The sequence below is a fragment of the Oncorhynchus mykiss genome, chromosome 2 (genome assembly GCF_013265735.2).
Source record: "Oncorhynchus mykiss isolate Arlee chromosome 2, USDA_OmykA_1.1, whole genome shotgun sequence".
Lineage (NCBI taxonomy): Eukaryota > Metazoa > Chordata > Actinopteri > Salmoniformes > Salmonidae > Oncorhynchus > Oncorhynchus mykiss.
In genome coordinates, this window is record NC_048566.1 from 89,189,401 (window position 1) to 89,204,215 (window position 14,815).

The 14,815-nt window shown below is 50.4% G+C and overlaps 1 protein-coding gene across 9 annotated transcripts in view; it reads left to right on the forward strand.

Annotated features, from left to right (window-relative positions):
- The window catches only part of ankrd27 (ankyrin repeat domain 27 (VPS9 domain)), a 34,650-nt gene extending 21,087 nt beyond the window's left edge, over positions 1–13,563 (forward strand). For all 9 annotated transcript variants that reach the window (XM_036958490.1, XM_036958489.1, XM_036958495.1 and 6 more), the window contains 4 exons: positions 10,687–10,860; positions 10,937–11,030; positions 11,229–11,310; positions 11,581–13,563. In XM_036958490.1, coding sequence (XP_036814385.1) covers positions 10,687–10,860; positions 10,937–11,030; positions 11,229–11,310; positions 11,581–11,971 — 741 coding nt within the window. In that variant the 3' untranslated portion in view covers positions 11,972–13,563. The remainder of the gene's footprint in view (positions 1–10,686; positions 10,861–10,936; positions 11,031–11,228; positions 11,311–11,580) is intronic.
- Positions 13,564–14,815: the final 1,252 nt, after the last annotated feature.

A 14,815-nucleotide genomic window follows, 5' to 3' on the forward strand; every position in this document is an offset into this window, starting at 1 on the left:
CACACACACACCATCATGCTACACACACACACACACACCATCATGCTACACACACACACACACCATCATGCTGCAGACACACACACACACACACACACCATCCTGCTGCAGACACACACACACACACACACACCATCCTGCTGCAGACACACACACACCATCCTGCTGCAGACACACACACACACACACACACACCATCCTGCTGCAGACACACACACACACACACACACCATCCTGCTGCAGACACACACACACACACACACACACACACACCATCCTGCTGCAGACACACACACACCATCCTGCTGCAGAGACACACACACACACACACACACACACCATCCTGCTGCAGAGGCACACACACACACACACACACCATCCTGCTGCAGACACACACACACACACACACACCATCCTGCTGCAGACACACACACACACACACACACACACACACACACACACACCATCCTGCTGCAGACACACACACACACCATCCTGCTGCACACACACACACACACACACCATCCTGCTGCAGACACACACACACACACACACACCATCATGCTACACACACACACACACACACACCATCATGCTACACACACACACACACACACACCATCATGCTGCAGACACACACACACACACACACACACACACACACCATCATGCTACACACACACACACACACACACCATCATGCTGCAGACACACACACACACACCATCATCCTGCAGACACACACACACCATCCTGCTGCAGACACACACACACACACACACACACACACCATCCTGCTGCAGACACACACACACACACCATCACCATCCTGCTGCAGAGACACACACACACACACACACACACACACACACACACACACACACACACACACACACACACACACACACACACACACCATCCTGCTACACACACACACACACCATCCTGCTACACACACACACACACACACACACACACACACACACACACACACACCATCCTGCTGCAGACACACACACACACACACACCATCCTGCTGCAGACACACACACACACACACACACACCATCATGCTGCAGACACACACACACACACACACCATCATGCTACACACACACACACACACACACCATGCTGCTGCAGACACACACACACACACCATCATGCTACACACACACACACACCATCATGCTGCAGACACACACACACACACACACACACACACACGCCATCATGCTACACACACACACACACACACCATCATGCTACACACACACACACACACACACACCATCATGCTGCACACACACACACACACACACACCACACACACACCATCCTGCTGCAGAGACACACACACACACACACACACACCATCCTGCTGCAGAGACACACACACACACACCATCCTGCTGCAGAGACCCACACACACACACACACACACACACCATCCTGCTGCAGACACACACACACCATCCTGCTATACACACACACACACACACACACACACACATACCATCCTGCTACACACACACACACACACACACACCATCCTGCTACACACACACCATCCGGCTACACACACACACACCATCCTGCTACACACACACACACACACACACACACACACCATCCTGCTACACACACACACACACACACCATCCTGCTGCAGACACACACACTCACACACACCATCCTGCTGCAGACACACACACACACACACACCATCCTGCTACACACACACACACACCATCCTGCTACACACACACACACACACAGACCATCCTGCTACACACACAGACCATCCTGCTACACACACACACCATCCTGCTACACACACGCACACACACACACCATCCTGCTACACACCATCCTGCTGCAGAGACACACACACACCATCCTGCTGCAGAGACACACACACACACACACACACCATCCTGCTGCAGACACACACACACACACACACACACACCATCCTGCTGCAGACACACACACACACACACACCATCCTTCTACACACACACACACACACACACACTCACACCATCCTGCTGCAGAGACACACACACACACACACACACTCACACCATCCTGCTACACACACACACACACACACTCACACCATCCTGCTACACACACACACACACCATCCTGCTACACACACACACACACACACACACCATCCTGCTGCAGAGACACACACACACACACACACACACACACACACACACACCATCCTGCTGCAGAGACACACACACACACACACACACCATCCTGCTGCAGAGACACACACACACACACACACACCATCCTGCTGCAGAGACACACACACACACACACCATCCTGCTGCAGACACACACACACACCATCCTGCTGCAGACACACACACACACCATCCTGCTGCAGACACACACACACACCATCCTGCTGCAGACACACACACACACCATCCTGCTGCAGACACACACACACACACCATCCTGCTGCAGACACACACACACACCATCCTGCTATACACACACACACACATACCATCCTGCTACACACACACACACACACACACACACACACACCATCCTGCTACACACACACACACACACCATCCGGCTACACACACACACCATCCTGCTACACACACACACACCATCCTGCTACACACACACACACACACACACACACACCATCCTGCTACACACACACACACACACACCATCCTGCTGCAGACACACACACACACACACACCATCCTGCTGCAGACACACACACACACACACCATCCTGCTACACACACACACACACACACACCATCCTGCTACACACACACACACACACACACACACACACACACATCATCCTGCTACACACACACACACACACACACACACACACACACACACACACACACACACCATCCTGCTACACACACACACACACACACACACACACACACACACACACACACACACACACACACACACAGACCATCCTGCTACACACACACACACACACACCATCCTGCTACACACACGCACACACACACACCATCCTGCTACACACCATCCTGCTGCAGAGACACACACACACCATCCTGCTGCAGAGACACACACACACACACACACACACACACACACACCATCCTGCTGCAGACACACACACACACACCATCCTGCTGCAGACACACACACACACACACACCATCCTTCTACACACACACACACACACACACACACACACACACACACACACACTCACACCATCCTGCTGCAGAGACACACACACACACTCACACCATCCTGCTACACACACACACACACACTCACACCATCCTGCTACACACACACTCACACCATCCTGCTACACACACACACACACCATCCTGCTACACACACACACACACACACACACACACACACACCATCCTGCTGCAGAGACACACACACACACACCATGCTGCTGCAGACACACACACACACACACACCAACCATCCTGCTACACACACACACACACCATCCTCCTACACACACACACACACACACCATCCTGCTACACACACACACACACACACACACACCGTCCTGCTACACACACACACACACACACACACACACACACACCATCCTGCTACACACACACACACCATCCTGCTGCAGACACACACACACACACACACACCATCCTGCTGCAGACACACACACACACACACACACACACACCATCCTGCTGTAGACACACACACACACACACACACCATCCTGCTGCAGACACACACACACACACACACACCATCCTGCTGCAGACACACACACACACACACACACACACACCATCCTGCTGCAGACACACACACACACACACACACACCATCCTGCTGCAGACACACACACACAACACACACACACACCATCCTGCTGCAGACACACACACACACACACACCATCCTGCTGCAGACACACACACACACACACACCATCCTGCTGCAGACACACACACACACACACACCATCCTGCTGCAGACACACACACACACACCATCCTGCTGCAGACACACACACACACACACACACACACACACACACACACACACACACACACACACACACACACACACACACACACACACACACACCATCCTGCTGCAGACACACACACACACCATCCTGCTGCAGACACACACACACACACCATCCTGCTGCAGACACACACACACACACCATCCTGCTGCAGACACACACACACACACCATCCTGCTGCAGACACACACACACACACCATCCTGCTGCAGACACACACACACACACCATCCTGCTGCAGACACACACACACACACACACACACCATCCTGCTGCAGACACACACACACACACACACACACCATCCTGCTGCAGACACACACACACACACACACACACCATCCTGCTGCAGACACACACACACACACACACACACCATCCTGCTGCAGACACACACACACACACACACACACACACACACCATCCTGCTGCAGACACACACACACACACACACACACACCATCCTGCTGCAGACACACACACACACCATCCTGCTGCAGACACACACACACACCATCCTGCTATACACACACACACACATACCATCCTGCTACACACACACACACACACACACACACACACACCATCCGGCTACACACACACACCATCCTGCTACACACACACACACACACACACACACACCATCCTGCTACACACACACACACACACACACACACACCATCCTGCTACACACACACACACACACACCATCCTGCTGCAGACACACACACACACACACACCATCCTGCTGCAGACACACACACACACACACACCATCCTGCTACACACACACACACACACACACATCATCCTGCTACACACACACACACACACACACACACACACACACACACACACACACACACACCATCCTGCTACACACACACACACACACACACACACACACACACACACACACACAGACCATCCTGCTACACACACAGACCATCCTGCTACACACACACACACACACACCATCCTGCTACACACACGCACACACACACACCATCCTGCTACACACCATCCTGCTGCAGAGACACACACACACCATCCTGCTGCAGAGACACACACACACACACACACACACACACACACACACACACACACCATCCTGCTGCAGACACACACACACACACACACCATCCTGCTGCAGACACACACACACACCATCCTTCTACACACACACACACACACACACACACTCACACCATCCTGCTGCAGAGACACACACACACACTCACACCATCCTGCTACACACACACACACACACTCACACCATCCTGCTACACACACACTCACACCATCCTGCTACACACACACACACACACCATCCTGCTACACACACACACACACACACACACACACACACACACACCATCCTGCTGCAGAGACACACACACACACACCATGCTGCTGCAGACACACACACACACACACACACACCAACCATCCTGCTACACACACACACACACCATCCTCCTACACACACACACACCATCCTGCTACACACACACACACACACACACACACACACACACACACACACACACACACACACACACCGTCCTGCTACACACACACACACACACACACACACACACACACACCATCCTGCTACACACACACACACCATCCTGCTACACACACACACACACCATCCTGCTGCAGACACACACACACACACACACACCATCCTGCTGCAGACACACACACACACACACACACACACCATCCTGCTGTAGACACACACACACACACACACACCATCCTGCTGCAGACACACACACACACACACACACCATCCTGCTGCAGACACACACACACACACACACCATCCTGCTGCAGACACACACACACACACACACACCATCCTGCTGCAGACACACACACACACACACACCATCCTGCTGCAGACACACACACACACACACACACACACACACCATCCTGCTGCAGACACACACACACACACACACACACCATCCTGCTGCAGACACACACACACAACACACACACACACCATCCTGCTGCAGACACACACACACACACACCATCCTGCTGCAGACACACACACACACACACACCATCCTGCTGCAGACACACACACACACACACACACACACACCATCCTGCTGCAGACACACACACACACACCATCCTGCTGCAGACACACACACACACACACACACACCATCCTGCTGCAGACACACACACACACACACACACACCATCCTGCTGCAGACACACACACACACACACACACACACCATCCTGCTGCAGACACACACACACACACACACACACACACACCATCCTGCTGCAGACACACACACACACACACCATCCTGCTGCAGACACACACACACACACACACACACCATCCTGCTGCAGACACACACACACACACACACACACACCATCCTGCTGCAGACACACACACACACACACACACACCATCCTGCTGCAGACACACACACACACCATCCTGCTGCAGACACACACACACACCATCCTGCTGCAGACACACACACACACCATCCTGCTGCAGACACACACACACACCATCCTGCTGCAGACACACACACACACCATCCTGCTATACACACACACACACATACCATCCTGCTACACACACACACACACACACACACACACACACACCATCCGGCTACACACACACACACACACACACACACACACCATCCGGCTACACACACACACCATCCTGCTACACACACACACACACACACACACACACACACCATCCTGCTACACACACACACACACACACACACACCATCCTGCTACACACACACACACCATCCTGCTGCAGACACACACACACACACACACCATCCTGCTGCAGACACACACACACACACACCATCCTGCTACACACACACACACACACACACACACCATCCTGCTACACACACACACACACACACACACACACATCATCCTGCTACACACACACACACACACACACACACACACACACACACCATCCTGCTACACACACACACACACACACACACACACACACAGACCATCCTGCTACACACACAGACCATCCTGCTACACACACACACACACACACCATCCTGCTACACACACGCACACACACACACCATCCTGCTACACACCATCCTGCTGCAGAGACACACACACACCATCCTGCTGCAGAGACACACACACACCATCCTGCTGCAGAGACACACACACACACACACACACACACACACACACACCATCCTGCTGCAGACACACACACACACACCATCCTGCTGCAGACACACACACACACACACCATCCTTCTACACACACACACACACACACACACACACACACACACACACACACACTCACACCATCCTGCTGCAGAGACACACACACACACTCACACCATCCTGCTGCAGAGACACACACACACACTCACACCATCCTGCTACACACACACACACACACTCACACCATCCTGCTACACACACACTCACACCATCCTGCTACACACACACACACACACCATCCTGCTACACACACACACACACACACACACACACACACACACACCATCCTGCTGCAGAGACACACACACACACACCATGCTGCTGCAGACACACACACACACACACACACCAACCATCCTGCTACACACACACACACACCATCCTGCTACACACACACACACACACACCATCCTGCTACACACACACACACACACACACACACACACACACACACCGTCCTGCTACACACACACACACACACACACACACACACACACCATCCTGCTACACACACACACACACCATCCTGCTACACACACACACACCATCCTGCTACACACACACACACCATCCTGCTGCAGACACACACACACACACACACACCATCCTGCTGCAGACACACACACACACACACACACCATCCTGCTGCAGACACACACACACACACACACACACACACACCATCCTGCTGCAGACACACACACACACACACACACACACACCATCCTGCTGCAGACACACACACACAACACACACACACACCATCCTGCTGCAGACACACACACACACACACACCATCCTGCTGCAGACACACACACACACACACACACCATCCTGCTGCAGACACACACACACACACACACACACACACACCATCCTGCTGCAGACACACACACACACACCATCCTGCTGCAGACACACACACACACACACACACACACACACACCATCCTGCTGCAGACACACACACACACACACACACACACCATCCTGCTGCAGACACACACACACACACACACACACCATCCTGCTGCAGACACACACACACACACACACACACACACACACCATCCTGCTGCAGACACACACACACACCATCCTGCTGCAGACACACACACACACCATCCTGCTGCAGACACACACACACACACACACACACCATCCTGCTGCAGACACACACACACACACACACCATCCTGCTGCAGACACACACACACACACACACACCATCCTGCTGCAGACACACACACACACACACACACACACCATCCTGCTGCAGACACACACACACACACACACACACCATCCTGCTGCAGACACACACACACACACACACACCATCCTGCTGCAGACACACACACACACACACACACACACACACCATCCTGCTGCAGACACACACACACACACACACACACACACCATCCTGCTGCAGACACACACACACACACACACCATCCTGCTGCAGACACACACACACACACACACACCATCCTGCTGCAGACACACACACACACACACACACCATCCTGCTGCAGACACACACACACACACACACACCATCCTGCTGCAGACACACACACACACACACACACACCATCCTGCTGCAGACACACACACACACACACACACCATCCTGCTGCAGACACACACACACACACACACACACCATCCTGCTGCAGACACACACACACACACACACACACACACCATCCTTCTACACACACACACACACTCACACCATCCTGCTGCAGAGACACACACACACACACACTCACACCATCCTGCTACACACACACACACACACACCATCCTGCTACACACACACACACACACACACACCATCCTGCTGCAGAGAGACACACACACACACACACACACACACACACACACACACACACCATCCTGCTGCAGAGACACACACACACACACCATCCTGCTGCAGAGAGACACACACACACACACACACACACACACACACACACACACACACACACCATCCTGCTGCAGAGACACACACACACACACCATCCTGCTGCAGAGACACACACACACCATCCTGCTACACACACACACACCATCCTGCTGCAGACACACACACATACACACAAACACACACACACCATCCTGCTACACACACACACACACACACACCAACCTGCTACACACACACACACACACACACACACACCATCCTGCTACACACACACACACCATCCTGCTACACACACACACACCATCCTGCTACACACACACACACACACACACCATCCTGCTACACACACACACACACACACACACACACACCATCCTGCTACACACACAGACCATCCTGCTACACACACGCACACACACACACCATCCTGCTACACACCATCCTGCTGCAGAGACACACACACACCATCCTGCTGCAGAGACACACACACACACACACACACCATCCTGCTGCAGACACACACACACCATCCTGCTGCAGACACACACACACACACTCACACCATCCTGCTGCAGACACACACACACACACACTCACACCATCCTGCTACACACACACACACACACTCACACCATCCTGCTACACACACACACACACACACACACCATCCTGCTACACACACACACACACCATCCTGCTGCAGAGACACACACACACACACACACACACACCATCCTGCTGCAGAGACACACACACCATCCTGCTGCAGACACACACACACACACACACCATCCTGCTGCAGACACACACACACCATCCTGCTGCAGACACACACACACACACACACCATCCTGCTGCAGACACACACACACACACACACCCACACACACACCATCCTGCTGCAGACACACACACACCCACACACACCCACACACACACATCCTGCTGCAGACACACACACACACACCATCCTGCTGCAGACACACACACACACACACACACACCATCCTGTTACACACACACACACCATCCTGCTACACACACACACACACACACACACACCATCCTGCTACACACACACACCATCCTGCTACACACACACACACACACCATCCTGCTACACACACACACACACACACACACACACCATCCTGCTACACACACACACACACACACACCATCCTGCTACACACACACACACACACCATCCTGCTACACACACACACACACACCATCCTGCTACACACACACACACACCATCCTGCTACACACACACACACACCATCCTGCTACACACACACACACACACACACACACACCATCCTGCTGCAGGTGAAGACAGAGGCCAATTGTTACTCTTTACAATGTGTGTTCTATGGGCCTCCAGAGCAATGCGTCAGTGAACCTGTCCAACAACCAGGGGAACACGGCCCTGCATGAGGCTGTGAGGGGAGGTCACCTGGCTCTGGTGGAGCTGTTACTGCAGGCTGGAGCCCTGGTCCACATGAGGAACCGGAGACAGAGGACAGCACTGGATTGTGGCAAGGAGACTGGGGGCAAGGTGAGAATAGAACAGCTACTGTATGTTCAGTAGCAGATCCGAGAGGGAGAGAATAATTTATTAAATGTATCTACAGAACACTGAGATCCTGAGGATTCTTCAGAAGGCTTCTGGACTCTCCCCTGATGCTGAACCAATCAAACTTCTCTCTGTGCCCAAGGGGGCTTTGGGTAAGAGAGCCAGTATTGACACCAGCCACATTTTCCTTGACCTGCTAGAGGGTAACAGTAGAGATGTGACTCAACCAACACAGTGACAAGTCTTAGCCACAGTTTGAAGATGGTGACGATCTTCCGATGTCTCTATCTTATGCCACAGAATGCATTCCCGTGGTATGCTAGTGTCTAACTCTTTTCTCCCAATCACAGCCCATTCATTTGTCCAGAGGTTCAAGCTCCATCAGCATAATACCAATGGAAGATGTCAGAAGCTGGCCCAGTCAATCAACAGGTTGGTCTCATGGAAAGGATGACTTGTGTCTCCTAGTGGAATATTTTCACTTGAGTTTGCGAAACGTATTAGATGACCATGTGGAGTTTGTTTGTAGTTGAGTTAGATGTCAAATGTTTTCTAGAAAGTATAGAGAAATGTTTTAAGCAGAGTCAACAAAGAGGTCTACAATACAACTTTTGTCATAAACTTACATTTTTTAAGGAACTGCACTGAAACATAGCAGTTCCTTTTAAAATGTAAGTTTATTAAAAGGGATGATGTTTGCAGAGTTCAGCAGATGAAGAAAGGTCTTCCCAGGGACACCAGTGTGCCTTCCATCAACTCACCCACTGCCCAGAGGAGGAAGCTGAGGCGGGGGGTGACCCTGGAGAGCAGTGGGCCTTTCAGCATCTGCTCCAGCCCAGAGGGAAGCCCCCCGCCTGGGTACCACAGGGACAGCGAGAGGGTCCTGAGCCACTGTCACACCGTGGACACAGAGCACCCCCCATTCCCTCAGTGGGCCCGGGACCTGAGACACACAGGAGAGGTTAAGGTGGACACACATGTAGCCGAAGACCCTTCAGACACTCCCGGTGAGCCTGACATACACACACCTGACGTATCAAGTACACAGCTGATGGGCGTTCAAATACACACGCACAGCCAACGACCCCTCTAATACCCTACAAAAAACCAGCAGCGACCCGTTACACACACCTAGCCAAGTCAATGAAGGAGACAAAGACCGAGAAGGACATGAAAAAGATGTCCTCACCAGATACAGATTTACAGTGGAAAAGATGCTGTCCAGAGGCTGGTAGCTGACCCAAAGAGCTGGTAGAAGACCTGGTGGATAAATGGAGATCCTTTAAGGAACGTATGGTTGAGGCAGACCCCAGACGGGAGAACTTGCACCAAGTGGGTTAACCAGAGACGAGTGGAGCCTAGTTCTAGTTACAGAAAGAGGACTTCTATACTGACTGTTATTGAAAGCACTTTTTCACCTTGCCTTCAGGAAAAAAGGGTAACAAATCATGTTAATTCAACTTCATGCGAATGTCATTTCTGTTTTAGTACATTTTTTATTTGGTTGCTCACTCTTTTCTTAAAGAGAGTAGATCGAACGTTCTAACAGTGACATTATAGCATATCACGATGAAGAAAGTTGGTTTACTTGATAGGATCATCTGCATCTATGCTCCTCTTGCATCTGACAGGGTTTTATTTCAACATGTACAATCAGGGCTCTGTTTTTATTCCTAACAATTTAGTTTTTTTATTACACTTCTCAGGTTTGGATATCATTTTTAATTGACTGCGTTAGTTATTCCCTTTTTAGAAAAACCATCAATTCCCCTTTTCAACCCATCTATAACACATGACCTCCCTGGTGTGACATCTGAATGACTATGCACAGTAAGGCCACACTTGTATCCCACTGAATGTCACACACAGTTTTCTTGGTTGCTCTGTAGATAGAGGGAGCAATGTATATACATCTATATACAGTGAGTAGCTCAATTTGTTGACGCCAGAAATTGTACTGTAGTTGTGTTACTATATTCTCAAATGCAGTACAACTGCCATAGACATTAACTACCATCTTTACTGTATTCTGATGTAACACATGCCATGGAAATGGGTACATGTAAAAACAACCACAATATATTGCAAAAAGTGCTTATTTATCATTCAGCAGAAAATTCTGTTTCACCTCTATGGCAGTTGATCCTGCCAAGCAAGACCATATAGGACCCAACCGATGCTATCGGGAGTTTGCACTTTACTCCTATCATTTTGTTTCCTGTCAACAACACTCTGAAATGTCTGTAGCTCTTTTTGAATTGACATGATTTTAAATGATCATTTTTCCAGCACATAACAGTATATTTAACACAAAAGACTAGCATCAATCAGCGTACGGATGAAATAAAAATACAAGGTGACCGTTTTGGTATATGCATTAGTAGTTATCCACTCCAATTTCAATATTAATTTATGTACTAAAGTATTTTATTTTGAATGTTGAGGCAGTGAACAATAAATAAACCCATGATCTATTGTCATTTGGTCTGTTCTTTGCAGGTGTGGGCCAGTTATTAAAAAAATACATTTGTGCTTTAGGATCTATATGCTTGGTAAGTTTCTAATGTTATGACTTTTATACTGTTAAAATATTTTAAAGGGTCATTCTAGACTTGGTATGTACATTTTGGAGTGATACATTATATGTACCCATTTGATTCTTCAATAAAATGCCTCATGAGCTTAGTTCAATTGTGTTGCCCCATCAGAACCCAAAGTACAAATATTGTAGTTAAACAAGGTTATAAACAAACACTATACACTACAGTATATAGGGGCGCGGAGGACGCTTTGTCAATGTTTCAACTGCTGATTGTGCTTTAAGGATGCCCATTCTACTCATTTGAATGTTATGGTATCCACCACTAGATGGCGGTGTTTGTCCTTCAATGAGATTGGCCTTCCTCCACATGTGATCCAACAGCGATCCAGTGAGACGAGGGCCCTAGGTGCCACCAGGAGAGTGAGCAAGCAGAGACAACAGCTGAGCCTCTGTCTAATAATGTTGCTTTCTGCTGTGGCACCAGGGAGTCCATACTGCCCTGATAGGTCATGTATGTCACTGTCAACATGGTGTTCATGTCATCCAGGCAGACCCTGGGCGTTCTCTCTGCATGGTCCTCACAGAAGCGTACTCCGTGGCCGTCTGCTTAGGGGACATATGGGAGTCAAGAAGTACACTACTTTGGGGCAGGTGCCATTATGAGCTCCAGCCTCCCGGCTCACATCAGGGGACAGTTATGAGTGCAATGTGTCTTCCACAGAGCGGGAGAATACTCCTGGACTACTACAAAATGTTGCTCGTGTGCAGCTACTTTACCTAGACCATATTCCGTGAGGAATGCAGTAAGTGGGTTTTGCTTGGGTGTCTGTGGCTGCTGCATCTTTTTAGCGGCACTAGAGGGCACTTCAGGCAAAGTTACGGCTACAGTCGTTATACCAGGGTTTCCCAAACCATGGAGGACCCAGGACCAAGTTTGGGGAACATATGCATATATATATATGTGTCTGTCTACCCTCCTGGAAAGCTACTGGGTGTGCAGGCTTTGGTTCCAACCTTACTGTAACACACTCGATTGGGTTAAACAATGTAAAATGTGAGGATGACTCACAAGGTCATTAAATGTAAAGCACTTTGAAACGTTGCTCTATTGAAATGCAAGCCTTACACATGGATTGTATTTATTTTATTTTTCATATGAAAGGTACTGTATGTATGTGCTTAATGTGGGAAGAGACTGCTTGTATCGAGGCACAACATTACCTCAGCCCTCAAAGACCAGAGACTGGGCCGTTCAACACAAAGATCTGCGTCTGAAAACCAACACTGTGAGACCAGCTGCTTTTATAGAGGTCCTGGAGCGAGGGAGTAGAGAAGGGGAGAAGAGGGTGAAGGGACTGCATGGCAGGGGGCTAGGTGATATCAGATCCTAACATC